This window comes from Mus caroli, unplaced genomic scaffold (assembly GCF_978045245.1).
Source record: "Mus caroli unplaced genomic scaffold, Mus_caroli_1 scaffold_7, whole genome shotgun sequence".
Lineage (NCBI taxonomy): Eukaryota > Metazoa > Chordata > Mammalia > Rodentia > Muridae > Mus > Mus caroli.
The window spans coordinates 62,360,027-62,379,525 of NW_028227262.1; the positions used below are offsets into that span (position 1 = coordinate 62,360,027).

At 43.9% G+C, this 19,499-nt stretch overlaps 1 protein-coding gene across 16 annotated transcripts in view; it reads right to left on the bottom strand.

Moving 5' to 3' along the window:
- Window positions 1–19,499, bottom strand: part of Aak1 (AP2 associated kinase 1) — a 145,114-nt gene that overhangs the window by 36,035 nt on the left and 89,580 nt on the right. For 13 of the 16 annotated variants that reach the window (XR_015047600.1, XR_015047601.1, XR_015047598.1 and 10 more), the window contains 8 exons: window positions 17,894–17,975; window positions 17,092–17,224; window positions 14,456–14,559; window positions 13,279–13,358; window positions 8,823–8,977; window positions 7,510–7,814; window positions 5,948–6,190; window positions 1,015–1,247 (listed from right to left, as the gene is read on the bottom strand). Coding sequence is in view for 12 of the 16 variants with exons in the window: in XM_085840387.1 (XP_085696513.1) it covers window positions 1,015–1,247; window positions 5,948–6,190; window positions 7,510–7,814; window positions 8,823–8,977; window positions 13,279–13,358; window positions 14,456–14,559; window positions 17,092–17,224; window positions 17,894–17,975 (1,335 nt within the window). In the remaining 4 variants the exon portion in view is untranslated. The remainder of the gene's footprint in view (window positions 1–1,014; window positions 1,248–5,947; window positions 6,191–7,509; window positions 7,815–8,822; window positions 8,978–13,278; window positions 13,359–14,455; window positions 14,560–17,091; window positions 17,225–17,893; window positions 17,976–19,499) is intronic. The other 3 variants (XM_085840396.1, XM_085840388.1, XM_029478858.2) reach the window with 1 other exon arrangement.

Consider the following 19,499-nt stretch of genomic DNA (forward strand, 5'->3'; position numbering starts at 1 on the left):
CAGCGTGTCTGTCTTTTGCAAGACCCTTGAGGTTAGGGTCTACAGCAACCTATGCTGAGGCCTGTGTGTCAAGCATAACAAATCCCCTTTCTTGGCTGCCTCTGAACTTTCAGGATCCAGGCAGAACTTAAGCTATCATCCCATGTTCAGAACATTGTTTAATGGCAGAAGCATTCTATCACTAAACAAAGACATGCCACTACTTTATATGTTTAGATGACCTACTTTTCTTTCAGTCTTTCTTGATTTAAATATGATTAATCGTAGATAGCATGGTTTCAAGAAAGCTATGGGTCTAAAATTACACTGATTTCACAATGGTCAATAAGACTGACTATACCTGAAGCAGAGAACCAGCAACCTATCAGGTTCATGAAGGTTGGCCAAATACACAAAATTCATGATCAAACAGTGTGATTTATGCTTTTAAGAAGAAAAGATCCTAGACAAAGTACTGTAGGAGAGGAAAGAACAGCACCTCACACAAACCTAAGGAGTCAAAGCATATTCCCAGCCGGGCGTGGTGGCGCACGCCTTTAATCCCAGCACTTGGGAGGCAGAGGCAGGCAGATTTCTGAGTTCGAGGCCAGCCTGGTCTACAAAGTGGACAGCCAGGACTATACAGAGAAACCCTGCCTTGAAAAAACAAACAAAAAACAAAAACAAACAAAGCATGTTCCCTCTGGGAGAGGAGAAGCAGCAGCTCCAAAGGTCACAAAGAGCCAAGTCACCTGTGCAGACAATGCTTGCTGAGACCCCACCTTCAAAGTGCTGGGCGTCCAAAGTGTAATCGTCAGTACAGGGAGAGTTAAGACAGAGCATAGAGCAGATGGGGGAATGGAAACTGAGTCTTATGGTCTGTAGAGTGCACACACTGGGGACAAGCTCATGATCTCTTACTAATACAGATATCCACTGGCATGTGCTTACTGTCACACTGCCACAAGCTTATGCAAAGAATCATATGGTAGCAACCCAGAGCAGACCTTGTCCACATGATAAGAACAAACATACTTAGATTTATTGAGACTGGCCTCAGCTGCAGCTGCCTGGAGCAGCTGGGTTGATTTGCTGGCAGGAACCCCAAAGACTGCACTGTGGGTTACATCACTGAGAATCCGTCTGTGCCCAGCACGTTGGGTTTTGGGCGATGATGGAGGAGTGAGAGATCCAACTTTCTGTCCCTGGATGGTTGGAGGTGGAGTGGTCTGAACTTTTGGTTGTTGTCTCGCTGGGGCTTGAATCTGCTAGGGAGAGAAAAATGCAGAGCTTCATTATGGAAAAAAAAAAAAAAAAAAAGAGGAGAAAGAAATGGGAAAGAAAAGCAAATCAACGCCCAGGTATAGTAACACTCCATTTGCTCATATAACACTTGAATGGCTAAGGCTACCAAAGCCAGAAAGAAAACCACGGCAACAGCCACCTGAGCTGCAACAGAGACTGACACCGCCAAGGCCTTGCCTGGCTCTTACACAGACTCAGTCTCCCTTAGCTTCAATAGACACATCAACCGGATGTAATACACCTACCAGCCCAAGACCACAGAAGCTATTCTCAGTCCTAAAGACCCGGAAGGCAACTTAAAGAACTGATGAGAACAAACAGTCCCTCACCAAGGATGCTTACACAGGACAGGCAATAGCCTCTGCCTTCTATTGCAGCTAGAAGACAAGACACACTCCAGCCAAGATGCTTTGGAGCATAGTCGTTTCTGCTGAGAGTTTGGGTTCCCTCCTATACTGAGTAGAGTGAGTCAGACAATCTCAGAGTAAAACATGGAAGCTCTTTTTTTTTTTTTTTTTTGATGTTGTTAAAGGTCTTCACTTCACTGGTGGGATAGATCCACAACAAACTATTTTGTTTCAACCCCATGGCAAAAGTGCAGCATAATTTAGTGGGATTTGCTTGCTCCAATCTTCATTAAGAAAATGGTACTGAAGATCAGCAGAAAATCCCGGGAGACAGAAAAAAAAACCTTAATGATGACTGAGTTAACTGAAGGATCCTTGAGAAGTGGTCCACAGAACAATAAACAAGTATCAGTGTAATTGTGACCATGTAAGTGGTCCCTAGCATAAATGATCTGTTATCAAGCTAAGTAATTTAAAACCATTCAGAAAGCCGCGTACGCCCTTGCCTTAGTTTTGATAATCTGAAAATAAAAATGAGCAGATACTGAATCCCTCAGGGCTTTAACTATCCCTTCCCTCCAATCCGTCCACTCATGTGAGAGCTGCCTCTCTACCTTAAAGCTCAGTTTCTATGTTGTGTTGCTGAAGCAGACAAACAGAATTTAAGAAAGCAGGACATGATCTTAATGAGTCAGGATGCTTACAGCAGGGGAGACTGTCCTCCTGCTGTCCTCAGGAGATGGGATGGTTTTTGAGGCACACCATTTACCTGTTCTGTATGCCAACCACTCCATCAACAAGACGAATGACAGCAGATCTATAAGGTTCTACTGTCAACCAAACTGATCCAGGAGGGGTAACACAGACCACTAGGAGCAGAGAACTGCAACAAAAGAGCCATCTGAAGCCCCTGCCAGTAATCTACAGGGGTCAGCCATGGACCAGCTTGTCTCGTTGGAAAGGGTACATACATATCAGCTACAATGGACTCTGTGAAGAAGTAGCTATACTCTTTAGAGAACACTGTGACTGCTCGTACCTATCTTTCATGTGAGCACACATAACAGAACCTTTAGTAGGAGGATTCCTCCTGACAGATGAACAAAGATCCACTGAGCCACATCCAAGACAGCAAGAGCTGACCACCTCCAATCAGAAACCCTGAAATCCTTAAGGCTCTGAAAATCGACACTTCTGAGCACTGACATGATACCACGTGTGAAAAATTCATGTAGCAGGTTACAGCCAAAAAGCAAAATATAATATACAATTATTTCACTGTACAAGTACCTAGGAAATAAATTAATTCTGTGTGTAGATTTGGATTTCATCCTCAAAATATCTACTTATGAATACAAGGATGTCAAACTCTAAGGTACTTTTGGTCCTATGCACTTGGACAAGGAACACTCAACCAGTGATACACACCAGCTCCGCCCACCAGTTGCTCCTATAGCAACCCTTCAGGGCAGGTTTTATGGGCACTAGAATCAGAGAAAGCAAGTGGAAATGATCCCTACAGAATAAATTCCAGCATCCTCACTGTGGAGAGAGAGAGGATCTTCAGTACATTGAGGCTGACAGGCCAACCAACGTCATAAGACCACATAGACATAGAGCCTGGCATGTCTCCTCCTCCACAGCCAGAATTAGAAAAGGGCAGGAGAGTCAAGAAATCATGGAGGTGACATACACATTTAGTCTGTGCTTAGGAGGCAGAAACAGGCAGATCTCTGTAAATTCAAAGCAAACTGGTCTACATAGCCAGTTCCAGGCCAACCTGGACCACACAGTGAGACCCAGTCTCAAAATTAAAAAATTAAAAAATTTAAAAAGGGGGTAGGAAGTAGGAGTATACCATAGGAGAAAGTAGAAAGATAAGAGTCTGCTGTCTATTTTGTTAAAAGCTTTAAAAAAATTTTTTTTGTTTGTTTTTTGTTGTTTTTTTTTTTTTTTCAAGACAGGGTTTCTCTATATAGCCCTGGTTGTCCTGGAACTCACTCTGTAGACCAGGCTGGCCTCAAACTCAGAAATCCACCTGCCTCTACCTCCCAAGCGCTGGGATTAAATGTGTGTGCCACCACCGCCTGGCTGTGTGCGCACACACGTGCATGTGTTTGTGCATATCTGTGTGCGTGTGTACCTGCAGATGAGTGCAGGTGCCCAAGGAGACTAGGGGCCTGGGATCCTTTTGGAGCTGAAGTTTTAGACACCTTCCCAACACAGGTGTGGGGAACTGAAACTGTGGCTTCTGCAGGAGCAGTGAGCTGTGTCAACACTACCTTGTGGTATGTTTTTGTATGCCTGTACAGGCCACCAAGAGAGGATAGTTTTCCTTGCCAAACCTGCTTCTTGTTCACTTGCTTACTTCTCTAGATGAGCGCTACCATGAGTAAGCAGGATAGGGCAGGTCCAAGCAGGGCAGGTCCAAGCTGGACAGCTTTCTGGCTCCTGCTAAGCAGCTGGCTTCCACCTTGTGTCCCTATACCCACCACACAGGGCACAGAGCTCAGTGTTGGCTCATCCAGGACCCACAAGAAGCATAAGGGTTCACTCCCAAGACAGTAGACACTTTGTCTGGGAAAAGCAGAGAAGAACGTCTTAAGAAGTGTCTTCCATGGTGATGGAACATCTCACCACTGCAGAGAAGCATCTGCTATTACCATCCCCAAACACAGCTCCCATCTGTAATGGGATCCGATGCCCTCTTCTGGTGTGACTGAAGACAGCAACAGTGTACTCACATACATAAAATAAAAAACAAAACAATAAAAAAAAAAACACTGCCAAACACAGCTCAGAGTTCTTGGTCCTTGCCCCAGCTCTAGTACATCTTAGGTAGTGATTTTCTAGTTTAGATCCCAGATTCTAATTCCACAATAAGAGTGAACTAAATATTTAAGGTCCCTCTAGTTATTTCTTACAATAGTTTTCAAAATTTTTTCCATTATCAAGAAGTTTATTTTAGGTCAAAAGTACAAATAATGGCTGTCTACCATATTCCTGTAGAAGACTGAGTGGTCTCAGAGACAATCACGTAAATGCACTAAGCACAACACTGCTGAGTAGCAGTGACTGAAAGAGGACACTTTTCCTACAACACAGTTTCCTTGTGTTTTCTGGCTCAGGAGGGGCAGATTCATTTCTCTGCTAGAAGAACCCTCAGAAAGATGGTTTCCTATTTCTCTTCACTGGTTTAGTTGTTGGGCCTCCTTGAGAATGAGAGTAGCTAGATATACAAACACCACTGGCTAGGTATCCAAAATGCCTTTTGATGAGAGCAGAAAAGTTTTCATTACTTTCATTCAGAAAACTGAGTACAGAAGACAGGCAAGAGTGTCTGACATTTGCGGAAACTAGAGGAAACAATTGGAATAGGGGACTGCTGCCACATCAGTCAGTATCTGAAAATAGACCCAATCTCTAAACTGACAAGATGACTCCAGTTTCAGGATGCTCTGAAGAAAGCGATTATTCCATGGTAAATGGTCCCAGGCAAGCAGGCTTTTGAACATCACTGCATAGCAAACTCAAACCATGTGCTTAAAAAGGTCATTCAGGATGAAGGACAAACAAAAAGGTGTCAGAAAAGGTGTAGCCAAGCCACCTGTGATGGTTTCCATGAGAATGTTCTCTATGCGTTCATATATTTAAATGCTTGGTCATTAGGGAGTGGTCCTATTGAGATTAGGAAGTGTGGCCTTGTTAGAGTAGGTGTGGCCTATTGGACGGAAGTGTGTCACTGGGAGCAGGCTTTGAAGTTTCAAAAGCCCAAGCCAAGCCCAGGGCCTCTCTCTTCTTGCTACCTGTGGCTCCAGATACAGAACTCCCAGTTACCTTGCCAGCACCATGTCTGCTTGTGTGTCACCACGCTCTCTACGAGGTGAAAATGGACTAAACCTCTGAACTGTAAGCCACCCCCAATTAAATGGCTTTCTTTTGTAAGAATTGACATGGCCACTGTGTCTCTTCACAGCAGCAGAACACTGAACTCCAGAGACACTACCTGAACCTCCAGAGACAGGATGGACACAACAAATCAAACGGGCCCTGAAGAAGGAACAGAAAACAGCTCTGCTCCCAAGTCCCTGGCTGATCAAGATGAGGAACCACTTTTCCCACCAAAGGAACTTCTGTGTGAAAAGCAAGATGTTTCCTTTTCATAAATAGTGCAAAAATATTCTTTCAATCTCTGCTTTCTACAGAATACTTTACACTTGGATCTATCAGGAAAAAAATGAAACCCTTTAACTACCTGTGGCTGCAGCTGCCCCTTTCTTTCCCCTCCCCAGCATCCCAGCATTCCTTAGTCTTACCCCAGGCTCTTGGGCAGCGGCTGCCTGTGGGGCTGTGGTGGGCTGTGCCTGAGACTGTGGTACTACCACAGCAGTCTTCTGCTGCAGGGCAGCCTGCTGAGCCATCAGCTGTTGCTGCTGCTGCTGCTGCTGTTGCTGCTGGTGGTAGAAGTTCTGCATCAGCTGTTGCTGAGCGCCTCCCTGGGACCCCACAGGGAACTGAGCAGTGACTGGTTGCTGGGCTGCTGGATGTACTGCCTGAAACTGCACAGGAGAGTAGTGAGAAATGAGGAGGTGAACACAAGCCTATCACAGAGTCACATTCACAAATACTAATGTTTCAATAACTATAAAGATGATGGGAAGCCAAAGGGAAGGCCCAGCAAAAACACAGTAGTTGGGTGAAGGAGTTCAGGACAGGACTCAAGGCATTAGAATTGGGCAACATTTACACTGCTGGCCCTTCCCACTGCTCCAGACTGCTTTCCAGGGACAGTCCCAGGGAAGCTACCAGATTTAACTCAAGTGATCCGAGACCAGGAGTGAACACAAGTAAGTGAGGGAATCTCCCATGCAGAAGAAATCCTTCTTTCAAAGGATTTTGAAGCAGCCAAGAACCAAATGCTTCCTAGCATGACTAGAATGCCCCAGAGACGAGGCTGAAAAGCGCAACTAAAATGTTAACTGTGTCTGTCCTATCTGAACCTTTCCAACCTTACTCCCCAACAGTTGGAGCTTTATGAAATTCTGCCACCTTCAAATACTCTATTACTCTTTGCTTTATGTGGGACTCACTACAGTGTCAAGGTTCATTCCAAAAACCCGTGGACTCAAGCAACTCTGCTGACTTAGCTTCCCAAGTGGCTGGGGCTAAAATGCACCTTAGACCCATCTTCTTGGCATTTCTTTTATGTCTTTCTAATCCACACTGCAGGGAGGTACATGCAGAGAGTTGGCTCAGTGGTTAGGAGTGCTTGCTGGAGTACAGATCCCAGCACATATGTAACAAGCCAAGTATCCAGCAAATGTCTGTAATTCTAAATTCCATTTAGAGTTGATCCATTGCTCCTCTTGCCTCTGAGTGTTCACAGGTATATGTGTCCAAATATATACATATGTATACACTCACACAGACACACACACACACACTTTTTTTTTAAAAGAGAAATCAATCATTATAAAATATATATGTTCAAAGTTAAAAAATATGTAAAAATAATGGAAAATAATATATCCTAACTAAATAGAGTACATGAACCTTGTTTGGCTACTGATCCAACCAAGCTAACTTAAACTATGCAACATCTAAAACCTTGACACTACTGGATAGTGTGTCATTGTTATTCCCCCCTCCCCCATCTCCTTAGAAAGTAGCTCTGTCAGTCAGGATGTTAAGTTGGGTACATTCCCGAAGGCTTGAGGACAAGTTCTGAGAGTTATTAACTACACTTCAATGCTTCGGTTTCTACATCTGTGGAGAAGTGGTGACATTGGTCAGTGACTCTTGGTCATCCCAGCACTTCTCAGGTCTTTGAATACCACTATCCCTCTGTACAAAGTAAGGGTTATATAGAGCTCCTCACCTGCTGAGTCTGAGCCTGCTGCTGCTGCTGTTGCTGCTGCTGCTGGTAAAAGGTGCCTGCAGGTTGTGGTGGTGCTGTAGGCTGCTGAGGCTGTTGCTGCTGTTGCTTGAGGAGGTGTTGCTGCTGGTGCTGGGGAGTGGCCTGGGCCTGGGTGGGCAAACCTTGTGTCTGGGTAACAGGTGTCTGCTGTGGGGTGGGTGGAGCTTGTGGTTGCTTGGGTTGAGATGACTGAAGAGGTTGACTGGGTGTGGCTTGGGCTTTCGGTTGGGAAACACTGGCTAGAAGTCCAGGCTGATTGCTGGGTCCTACAATGAAAATAAACTCCATGTAAGGGCTTAAAACTCTACCAGACAAAATGGCTTTCTGAAGCCTGGCAGTGGTGGTGCACACCTTTAATCCCAGCACTTGGGAGGAGAGACAGATGGATCTCTGTGAGTTCGAGGACAGGAAGGGCTACACAGAAAAACCTTATTTAAAAAGGCTTTGTGATTTGCTACACAAGAAATGGCAGAAGTAGGCAGACTTTCCCAAGCTTTGTCTGTTCCTCACTATTCTGCCATCTGGGATGTTCTACTCGGAATAGCTTTCCACTTCTTGCCAAATCACATGCTTCCAAGATTTCAAAGCCAGGTGGAACTGTAAACTTCAGTTCCTGCCTCCTGCAGAGGGTTTCCCTCGCCCTCCATCTCATTCAGTCACCTAGCTCTGCAGTCAGCACCTCTTGTTTCCCTTACATGCAGCTGACAACTGAAGCTAAACATAGTCTGTGTACCAGCTTGCATGCAACAGCAAAAGCATTCTTTAATATTTATGAGTAGTTTACACAACTAGCATCTGCATGCCTGGCTTTATATGGCTAGCCACCAAATTAATTAGAAATGGTTCCTGGTGAGAAATGTGACGGCTGTGGTCTGTGACTTCTTGTTTTGGACCAATTCCCTTTATGAAAAAAAGCTTACTCCCCTTGTTTTAACAGAATTCTAGAACACAAAGATGATAAGTACTCCAGTAAACACAGCATTAATAAAATATCCTTCTGTGGTTATCAAAAATAAGTAAGCCTTGTTTCTTGAAAAGCAAGGAAAAATATATAAGATAAATAGGGTGGAGTGGATAGAGGTGCAATACGAAAATAAATGCAGACATCAGGCTTCAGAGGTCTTAGTGATCCATCCGAGTACAGAAAGAAGTTCCTCCTTGTACTGCCACTGGCCATACACACTCACAGGCAGCTCAGTGCATTATTCTTTAGGCTGTGCCTTCTAACACTACCATCAAGAAGCACTGGAACAAGCTGCAAACCAGTTACTGACCTGCAGCCTGAGGTAGGGGCTGAACAGTGGCCCTCTTCCGAGGAGTCAGGGCTGGCTGGATGGGAAGGATGCCTGGGTTTGGCTGAGTCTGCCCAGCTTTAGGCCTCTGGCGGGGTGCGATTGAAGTCTCTGTGGTGGGAATGGGATCGGTCAGTCTAGAAAAGGAAAAACAAAGCTACTGTTAAAATGTGAGAAAATAGAGGGCATATGCAGAACACAAGATGTCTGCCCTTAACACGCCTCCAAAACATTCAGTGTGGATTGGCTTAATCAATACTTCCCCAAATGCCAATTTGCCTACAAAGGCAAACACATCAAAATAACATCTCTCTCATCAGCAACCTTAAAGCCAAGAAAGCACAGAATGACACATCGCAAGCCCTGAAAGTACATAACCCTCAACCAAAATTACCAAACCCAGTAAAGCCACCTTGAAAGCAACGGAGATTCAAGGTCATTTGTGAGGGGCCGTGCAAGCTCCAGGACGCACGTGTGGAGGTCAGAGGGCAACTCTAGGTATTGGTTCTCATCTTTTACCTAGTTTGAGACAGGGTTTTCCTTGTCAACACTGCATACACCAGGCTAACTTGTCTGTCAACTTCCTGCAATTATCCTATGTCTGTCTCTCAGCTACTGGTTGGGGTATGCTAGGATTACAAACACATGCCCTACTGTAGGCAGCTTCACATGGGTTCTGGCAAGTAATAATTACCCACAAGGCCATCTCCCCAGCCCCAAATAAGGACATTTTAAGATAAACACAAACTAAGGGAGCTCATGAACACCAACCCTGCCTGACATGATGGTACACTAGCGGCACAAACAGTGGGGAGTAAACACCCACTCTTTGATTGGATTTAAGGCCCACTCCATGAGACGGAACCCATGCCTGATACTGCTCAAGTGGCCAAGAACCTGAGACTTGATAGGCTATGGCCTAGTGGAAAACCAAGTACTATTATTCTATTAAAGGAACACAGCTATAAAATGACTTCTAGTGACATTTTCTGCTATATTCATACACCAGTGTCTTGCTCAGTCATCATCAAAGAAGCCGTCTCTTGTTGCAGTAGATGGGAACTAATAGAGAGACCGACAACTGGACAATATGTAGAGAGTAAAACTGGACACTCAGCTCTAAATGGGATGTCTTCAAAAAACCCCTAACCTCAGGGCTAACAGAGAAGAGGAGGTGGAAAGATTCTAAGAGCCAAAAGGGATAGAGGGCACCAAAGAAATGTGTCTTCCAGACACAACAGGACTGACAAACATACACAGTCTGTGTATTCTGCACAGGTTCAAGACAGATGGAGTCCCAGCACTGATAGAGGGAAGTGGACATGATCTACCATCCCTAACCGAAACACCATCTCCAACTAACAACCACTTGCAAAGGAAAAGTTAGTTTTCTCCATTGAAGTCTCGCTGAGCATATAAACTACATTTAAGGGTAGGTACCATGGCCCAGAAGATAACCAACACAAAAATGAAGTCAATGGTATTTTTCTAGATTCACTTTTTGGTCTTATATTGCTTTGTTTAGGCATATTTTGTTAAATCTTGCTGGTCTTTTGCTTATATGTTAATTATAGTTTATTATTAACTAACTATATAATTAACTATATATCAACATATTTTAATTTTAATGAATTTAATTCCAAAATACATATAATTAATTATATATTATGGTTTCCAGTTTGTGTTAGTTTTGTTTTGTGTGTCTGTGTGTTTGTGTTTCTTAGTTCTCAGTTTTCTTATTTTTTTTTAACTTGCCAATTTTTTTCAGAGAGAGAGAGAGAGAGAGAAGTTGTGGAGTTGGATGGATAAGGAAGAAGAGAGGATCAGGGCAGAGGTGGGGGAGGGGACAGAGGTGACCAGAATATATTGTATGAATTTTCAATAAAAAATAATTGAAATAAATAATAATTGAGCTACCTCCTCGGTCCCAGGTCCCTGAAAATATACTCTGGAATGACAAGTAAGCTCACTGAAGAAGTTAGGGGGAAATGAAAACCTTTTTCTCTTAGTAATAATTCTTTTATACTCTTTCTGCTTCATTTTTATAACATTTATAACATTTTGATACATAAAAATGTTACTAAATATTCCCAATAAAAAGATTAAAAAGCTGCTTGGTGGAAAATAAGTTCTAGACACACTGACCAAAGTCTATAAACAGATGATTTCTGTCCATTGTCCATGTGTGGAGTGACTGCTGATGAGACCCCTGTATGAGAAATACTCCCTCAAACTGACTCCATCTACTCTTTCACCAACACAGGATTTCCAAAATATCCTCTGGATAATGGTTGGGGCAGTGGTTTTTCACACATACACAGAACTTTAACTTAGTTAAAACTTGCTGTTCTAATGGACTGTCTAGGAGCTGGAGAGAAGGCTCAGTGGTTAAAAGTGCTGGCTACTCTTCCAAATGACCTGAGTTCAATGGCCAGCATCTTCACAGAATAACTCACACAGTCTAGAACTCCAGTCCCAGGGGGTCTGATAACCTCTTCAGACCTCTGTGGGCACCTGCAATCACATGGGCATACCACCACATAGACATACATAAATAAAAAGAAATCTTTTTTATTTTATAAAAGGGGAGCTTATAAAAGGGGAGCTCTTTACAGTAAAAATCATGCAGATGAGTGACCTGAAGCAGACAAATGGAAGAAATAAACAAGTTAGAGACTGTGATAGGAACACTACTTCTCAAATACATAAACCTTTGTTTTCCACAATAATAAGTTTTTGGTTGGACACAGAGTCATCTGAAGAAATGATCACATAGCATAGACTCTTTTGTAACCTGAGATGGCCAAGCAACAAGCTCTGGCTGCAGACAGGACAGAGCTGATGACTATCTGGCACTTTCTAGGAGCCTTAAGAGATAATGGTCTCTTTGATTATTCCTTGATTTTGCTGCTTTGAATATAGATGCTGCCATATTAAACCATAAGAGCATGGTTATGGGAGAGTAGGAAGCATGAAGAAACCTGGGCCCTGGAGCTGCATGCAGCAGAACTATCCGACCAGCTCTGGTGGTCTGCATAAAATGTCCCTGACAGTCTCATACATTTGAACACTTGGGCCCTCAGTTGGTGACACATTTGCAGAGGTGTGGGAGGTGCGGCCTTGCTGAAGGAAGTCTGTCACTGGGGGTGGGCTTCGAGTCTGAAGGCCTTGCTTTCTTTGCAGTTGCTGTCTGCTTCATGCTTGATCCTGCTCCAGCTGCCGTGCCTGCTGCTTGCTGCTGCATCCTCATCATAATGGACTCTAATCCCTCAGGAACCACAAGCCCAATCAAATACTTTGCTCTGTAAGTTACTTTGGTTATGGTTCAACTGATAAAACCATGTACTGCTTGTGCAGAGTTCAGTTCTCAGTGCTCATGCTGAGTGGCTCACAACCTCTGCAACTCCAGCTGCAGGGGAGCCAATGTCCTCTTCTCACCTCTAGGGGCACCTATACTCATGAGCGTATAAATCTGCTTGCACATCCACATTTACAATAATAAATAATAAGTATGTCTTTAAAAAGACTCTAGTCTTCTGTTTACAGAGTTGTTGCTAGCATTCCCTGGCCATGAGAGGATGGTAGGAAAAGAAGAGGCAGGAACCTCCTAGTCACCCTCAGAAATTTTCATCTAAAATCCATGTGAATATGTCTGGTAGACCCTGAGCTACGACAGGTGTGAAAAACAATTAAAAACAAAAAAACAAACAAACAAACAAATAAAAAAAACCCAGTCCAGAGTGCCCTGAAGCCTGTCTTCCTATAGACTGCTCTCAGGTCCAAATCCCAGTGCAAGGTCTCCAGTAGGAACTTCTCTTCAGGCTGTCCGTGGGATGAGGACCTCAGCCGCCCTTCCTGAAATGGTATAGTAGTCTGGGTCATATCCACTCACTTGTCCCCTTCTGCTCTGAAGGGAGACTTGTACCTTCCAACTATCATTCCAGGCTTTCCTGGCCTGTCCCTGTCCCCCTGTCTTGGGCATCTTCCTTTACTTGTTTAATCCTTTCTTGGAAGACCCTAGGTGACTCAGTATGATTGGCTAAGACCTAGGGGGAATCTCTTGATGGACTGCTTCCCTAATGTAACTGGAGCCAGGGAAGAAAGGAATGTAGAGGACTAGGGGGTGAACCTGGTTACCCACTAGCTTGGAGATAGAGTAGAACAATTCTCTACGCATAAACATTATAGTCTGGCATCGCCTTATCCCAGAAGGCCCCTGTATCCACAGCCATACAATGAACACATCTGTGAGGCTCTTGATTCCTTTCAAATGTAGATTTTATTGTCTCTCTCTCTCTCTCTCTCTCTTGGGAGAGCCTCTGCACAGGGAGAAAGAGCTCCCTCTCCTTTCTCCTCCCAGCCACACAGGGCTGCAGCAGCAGGCAATGGGCTGCAGCAGCAGGCATTAAACACAGGCAAGCTTGGGGGCATTTCTTACCTGGCCTTTGGCTGGGTCTTTTTCACAGCTGCTTCACTGGCTTTCACTGGTTCAGGAAGTTTTGCAGGAATGGGAGAGTTCTAAAAAGTTGAAAGAAAAAAAAAAGCATGTAGATTTCATTGTAAAGAAAAAGTGTCTGAGGCCAGATATGATGGCCTATGGCAATAATCCCAGGACTTGAGAGGTTGAGGCAGGAGGATCATGAAATCAAGGTCAGCCCGGGCTATACAGTAGGATTCTATTTTAAAAATAAAAATTAAAACTCCAAACAAAGAATAGCTAGTTTGACTAGGGCTAGTGGAAGTAGCATCTGGGGTCTTCTAACACGACTTCTTGGCTCTCACTTCCCTGTTAGAGGGAAGGGAGGCTGGACAAACGCATGAGATGCATCAAGGAAGCAAAGTGCCCAAGAAGAGAGAAGCAGGGTGAACAGGGCTTTGCCTCAGGAAAACAAGGCACCTCAGCACTCTAGGATAAACACAGTAGACATGCGGCTCTCAGTGAGCTGTGGAACTTGGTCACTCTCCTCAGAGCTCAATGTCCAGGCACTGGAGTGGAGGTGGGGGTTGTTATTGTTCAGTGTACTTGTTCCAGTTTCATAGCTAAATTCCATAGGAAAATTGTATTTATAGTAGCTGCTTTGCTTGAATTTCCCAAGTGAATAAAGCAAGGGACATTAATATTCATTGAATCTAGAGATTAATACCCACAGTGACCCAAAAATAACAATTTCATGACGTTTATTTCCTTTAAATAGCACCATTTTCATGAACCCATCACAGCTGTGGTTACATGCACCAGGCCTGCCCAAGAGCAAGCTAATCAAAATTCCAGGGTCTCCAGCGACTCCACATCTCACTGAAGAACTACAGGTAGTTGACACCTGCTGCTTGAGAGTCATTTTTCTCTGTAGATGCAAGAACAATAGGCAGCCAGTGCTCAGGCAGACAGCCCCACACCTGTGGGCACATGGGCAGAACTAGTTGGATTCAGTAGATGGTTTTTAAAAAAGAAAAGGAACTGACAGGAGCCTGGGAGAGGAGAGGTTAGGGAGGTCCCGGGGAGTTAGAGGAGGACGGAATGGAGACAATCAGGTATGAAGTTCTGTGACTGTGACAGGTATGAAGTTCTCAAAGAACAAATGACAAGTCAGTTTTAAAAAGCACTACTCACATACCTGTACATTTGGAACGGGGCATTCTTTCTTGAGTAGTTTAAATGAGAAGTATGAAACCTGGTAAATATCCGGCCTTTTGTCAGGGTCTGGTTCCAACATATACCCTAAGACAAACATACACACACTTACTTCATAATAGCCTAACAACCGTTGTATCAGCTATATAACTAAACTTTTCTACTATCAAGTTGGGTTGTTGTAAGATGCAATTTTCAGAAAATCAGACAGTTCAATCAGCCCTTTTCCTAGCAAAGGAAACAAGAAATAAACTCCTTGAGCTGTAACAAAACCTTTGGGGTTCATACCCTGTGCCTGGATTATCAGGGGCTCAGCTTCTCAACATAAGAGCGAGCAGCTTCAGACTCTAAGACTTAGAAGGTGCCCAGGTGCGCATGTGCTTTCCTACCTTCTTCTCTGCTAAACAAATAACTACTGGCAAATACGACCAAACTCCAAACCTTAGGAACTCAGGGTTTGGTGGTCGGCACTCCCTGGGTCTCTCTCCAGGTCTACAATACAAACTCATGAATGGTCTTACTACTCTTGGAGATACACGTGTAAATATATGCACAATAAGTAAAGGCACTTTACTGATTAAGTAATGAATGGCCTGGACACTAAGTTCTGAAAAGATCTGTGAGGCTGAGGCCTTAAATGGCCTTGCTGAAGAGACAAGACAAGGGTTAGTCACAGTAGAGCAAAGAAAGAGAAAGTCCAGGTGACAGGACAGAGCCAACAAAGGCAAGCTTAGATAAAGGCCAGAAAGTGAACACTGCTACCTGGAAACAAGAGCCCAGAAGCCCAAAGGACAGTGCAAGATGGGTGCCTGGGTGGGACAGAAAAGGAATGTGAAAGGACCCTAAACACCATGGTAAGAATCAGGGCCTAACTGTGGGACCACTGACAAGCTCCTGAAGTTTACTCAATGGGACATGAAAAGGGAACATCTTCTAGGAATAATCCATGGGAGGGATGTGTTGGAAGAATGAAGAGAGAGAAGCTGGGGCAAGGCAGCACGCCATGATCTGCTGAGTTTGTGTAGTACTGTGGTGAGAACCACGACAGCTGCTGAACTCAGCACAAACTTAAAGAGACTCGATGTGGCTGAGGTAGGTCATGGCTGGTGCCTCCCTCTTTCTTGCTCTTTCAGACCCAAAGAAAATCTCCTGTGTTATCTATCAAGGCCTGGATGGCAATACCACTAAGAAAGTGGAAAGGGACAATCTGGGGAAAGGAGCTGGGGAGGCAACAAGAGGCTGAATTGGAGGCTTGCAAGTTTAGAATCTGCAAATAGCTTACATGCTAAATGGGGTTTGGAAAAGGTGTCAGCATGACAATCACTCATAAAGAGCTGGGGTTTTTTCAACATGAATTTACTGATGCAGATGTTAGAAAGAAAAAATGGCCGGGGAGGGTAGCTATCAGTAACATCAAGATCAACTGTTCTCCAATACCTCCCTCCATACTTCCTTCCACACCTTCAGTGCTAGCACAGACTAGATAGATAGTGCTTTGCCAGTGCAAACAATCTGGCATCCCCAAGGGCAACATTCCTATCCTTTAAATACCCTATCCTCCTATTCATTGAGAAAAGTGTCACTGTGGAAAGGACAGTTGTGAAACCAAAAGAACATTGTCAACTTGAGTAAGTCATTCAGCTCCCTCTTGTATGAAACAGGAACAACGACCGTAAATCTACAAGTTTTCCAGGCTTGGTGGCACATGCCTTTAATCCTAGTACTCAGGAGGTAGAAGCACACAGATTTCTGTGAGTTCAAGACTAGCCTGGTCTATATAGTAAATTCCAGGACAGCTAAAGCTCCACAGTGAGAGCCTGTCTCTAGATAAGGAAGGAAGTGGGCATGTAAATAAGTTTGAGAACTGGGTGAGGCACAGGTAGCCCCAGCACAGGTCAGGTGCTCTATCTCACTTCTCTTTCTCTCAGGATGTTCCCTGCCCAGGACTCATATTGGGCAGTTCAGGATTTATGGACTACGAGGCTTTTTCAAACTTAGCCAGCATTTTTATGGACGACTTTTTTCCTTAGCATTTTAGTACATGCTCTGGTACAACACTTACTTTTCTCCCATCTGGTTAATGGATGTTAGTACATATGCTGGCTATGATAACACAAAGAAATAAAACTCTCTGGAATTTTAAAGAGGACACTCAATTTAGATGCTTCTTGTAAAAATCTAGTGATGATCTAAATGAGAGGAAAAACCTGGGCCCATGGAGTTATATGGTCTTAATTACACATTCATTCCAGTACCGCAATCACGCTCACTTGAGCTGCTTCCAGCTTCTCAAAGATGCACTTCCTACCCCGTGATTCGAGTCAGCTGGACTCTGAGCTCTCACACCTACTGCAGCACAACACAGCAGCACCGTGCTGCTCAGAGCACAGCTACCAGACCAACAGTGTGGCTGGCTCAGTCCTGAAGTGGGGTTCAGTTTTCTCACAAAAAGACCAACTTCTCTAGGCGAACACTGCTGTGCTACCACTATTCAACAGTATCAGATGATTTCTTTGTCACGCATTCAGTCTTATTCCGGGGACTTAAGCCCTTTATCCTCTAATCCATTCCCAGTGATTAGAAAGAAAAAATATAAAACTGGAAACTTGAAATACTTACTAATAAGGCAGTGCATATCTTGAGAATAACGCGAGTTATCAGGAATTGTGAAGCTTCCGTCACAAATGGCCACCTGGCTCTCCCCAAACGGCAAAGTGAAGTAGCATAATTTATACAACAAACAGCCAAGAGCCTAAAAAAATAAAAAAGCACATTGCAACCAGTGGTTTGTTTACTATAAAGCCAGTGGTCTGCCAAGAGATCAATACTGTCTACATTTACCAGCAGAAAACCCCACAAAGCATTATTACCTAGGAAACACTTGATCTCAGAACTCATACTGACAATCTAGCATCTGAGTCACATTTTTATCTGTGATCAGAAAATGATTTCAACTTGTTTGTTCTTAAGAAGTATATCATACGAATGACAAGCACTGGCACAACATGAAAAGCATACTGAAGTAGGTGGGATTTTTGTTTTTATTTGTTTTCCCCCCATATTCCAAGTGGCCATGGCTGTCCCCTCATATCAAGATCATCTTCAAGGGAACCGGAGAGATGGCTCAGTGGTTAAGAGCACTGGCTCTTCCATAGGACCCAGGTTTGATTCCCAGCACCCACATAGAGGCTCACAACCATCTGTAATCCCAGTTCCAGGGGATCCAACATTGTGTTCTGAGGACACTGCACGCACATAGAATGCAGACATGCATGCCGGCAAAGCACACATGCACATAAAACAATAAAATAAAAGGATCATCGTCAACATTGGGCAATGCTGTGTATTCATTCGCTCCTGACTGGTTCAGCTCAGGAGTCCAGCCAAGGCCTGCTGTGTGGATGGCATAGTTGACACATACCCAAATATCTGCCTTCGTAGTGATGATTTTGCCACTGTACAAGTTGACCATTTCTGGGGCTCGATAGGAGAGCGTTGTGTATCTACAATCAAGAGATTCATGTTTTATTAAATATATCATTGCTATAATCAAGGAGGAGCAATTTTTCTTTTATATTACTAGAATCCAATTCTTGGGCAGCAATCTGCAGAAGAGCAAATTAAATATTAGTGCACTTAAAGTGAAACTTCTCCTTGACAATGATGTCATCAAATCCTCTCACAGCAGACTTTCTATGCCTAGGGCACTGGGGTATTGAGACATGATACACTAAATAAAGTCCTAAAAGCACCCCCTTTTAGGGGGTCCTCAAATGAAGACAAATTTTCCCCTAGAAGCCATTATAGTCTAATGCTGTATTTTGCTGACCCCTTTTAAAGAAGTAAACCCTTCACCTGAGACTCAGATGCAACACAAGCAGGGTACTCTGAGTGAGCCCTGGCTAGGGTGTCGATTCCATATGTTCTTTCCTGGGGGTTGGTGGTGATGTATGTAGTGCATGTTCACATGTGTGTCTATGTATGTGGAGAACAGAAGCTGATGTTGAGCGTCTTCCTCCATTACTTTCTACTTTACTTTCTGAGACTTGTGGATGAGTCTAGCTATCTGGCTTGCTCCCAAGTGTTGGGAGTACAGACAGGCCCACCAGGCCTTTTCCATGGGTGCTAAGGATCCAAACTCTGGTCCTTACATTTGCATGGCGAGTATCCTATGCACCATGCCATTGTTCTAGTTCCACGATCATGGGTCCTTTGAGGCTAAAACTATAGCATTCTTAGCTCTGACTTAAGAAAACAGTAGTTTAAGCACTAGTTCCAAGTGAATATCTTATGTTACTAACCACTCAACTATGCTGCTCTCATATCCAGAAGTGGTCCTGCCATACCATGGTTACCTGAGTGATGCACAAAGGGGACAGAGGCTCAACAAGTACATGCTGCCGCACAGCTGATTTACTAGAAGCTACAGTAAGTGCATTATGCTTGGGAAAACCCAATATTGCGGGCATGAGGTTCCTACAGGAGCCAAAATCTAAAATCTTCCTGTCAGGTCACTGATTCAGTAACTGTAGAGCTTTAGTCACTCTATTTACCATAAATTCCAGTAGAGAGTGGTTGAGTTCCTCACGAGAAAAAAGGAGGTAACAATTTAGAGTTTAGTAAAAAACATACACCTGTCTGATAATGCCATAGCTGTGGCTTCCCATGGAAATACCAAGGATACTTCAGTGAGTATGCACCACCATTTAGCCTTTAATTTTCCTTTTGGTTTTTGAGACAGGGTCTTGCTATGCAGCCCAGGCCAGACATGACCTTACAATCCTCTTGCTTCAGCTCCTGAGTTGCTGGGGTTACAGGGATGTAGAATCCCTTCCCCACTGTCTATAGCTACCACTCATCCTTTTATGGGTGCGTGGCTCTGTGAACTAACATAGGTGTGTAGAATGACATAGGAGCTTTGAGAAAGGGTTTAAGGCTCTTCTGCATCAGCCCACCACGCTAGTCTTCTCTCCTCAGCTGTCAGCTACAATCAACATCCCAAGAATAAACAGTCTGCTCTGGGTTAA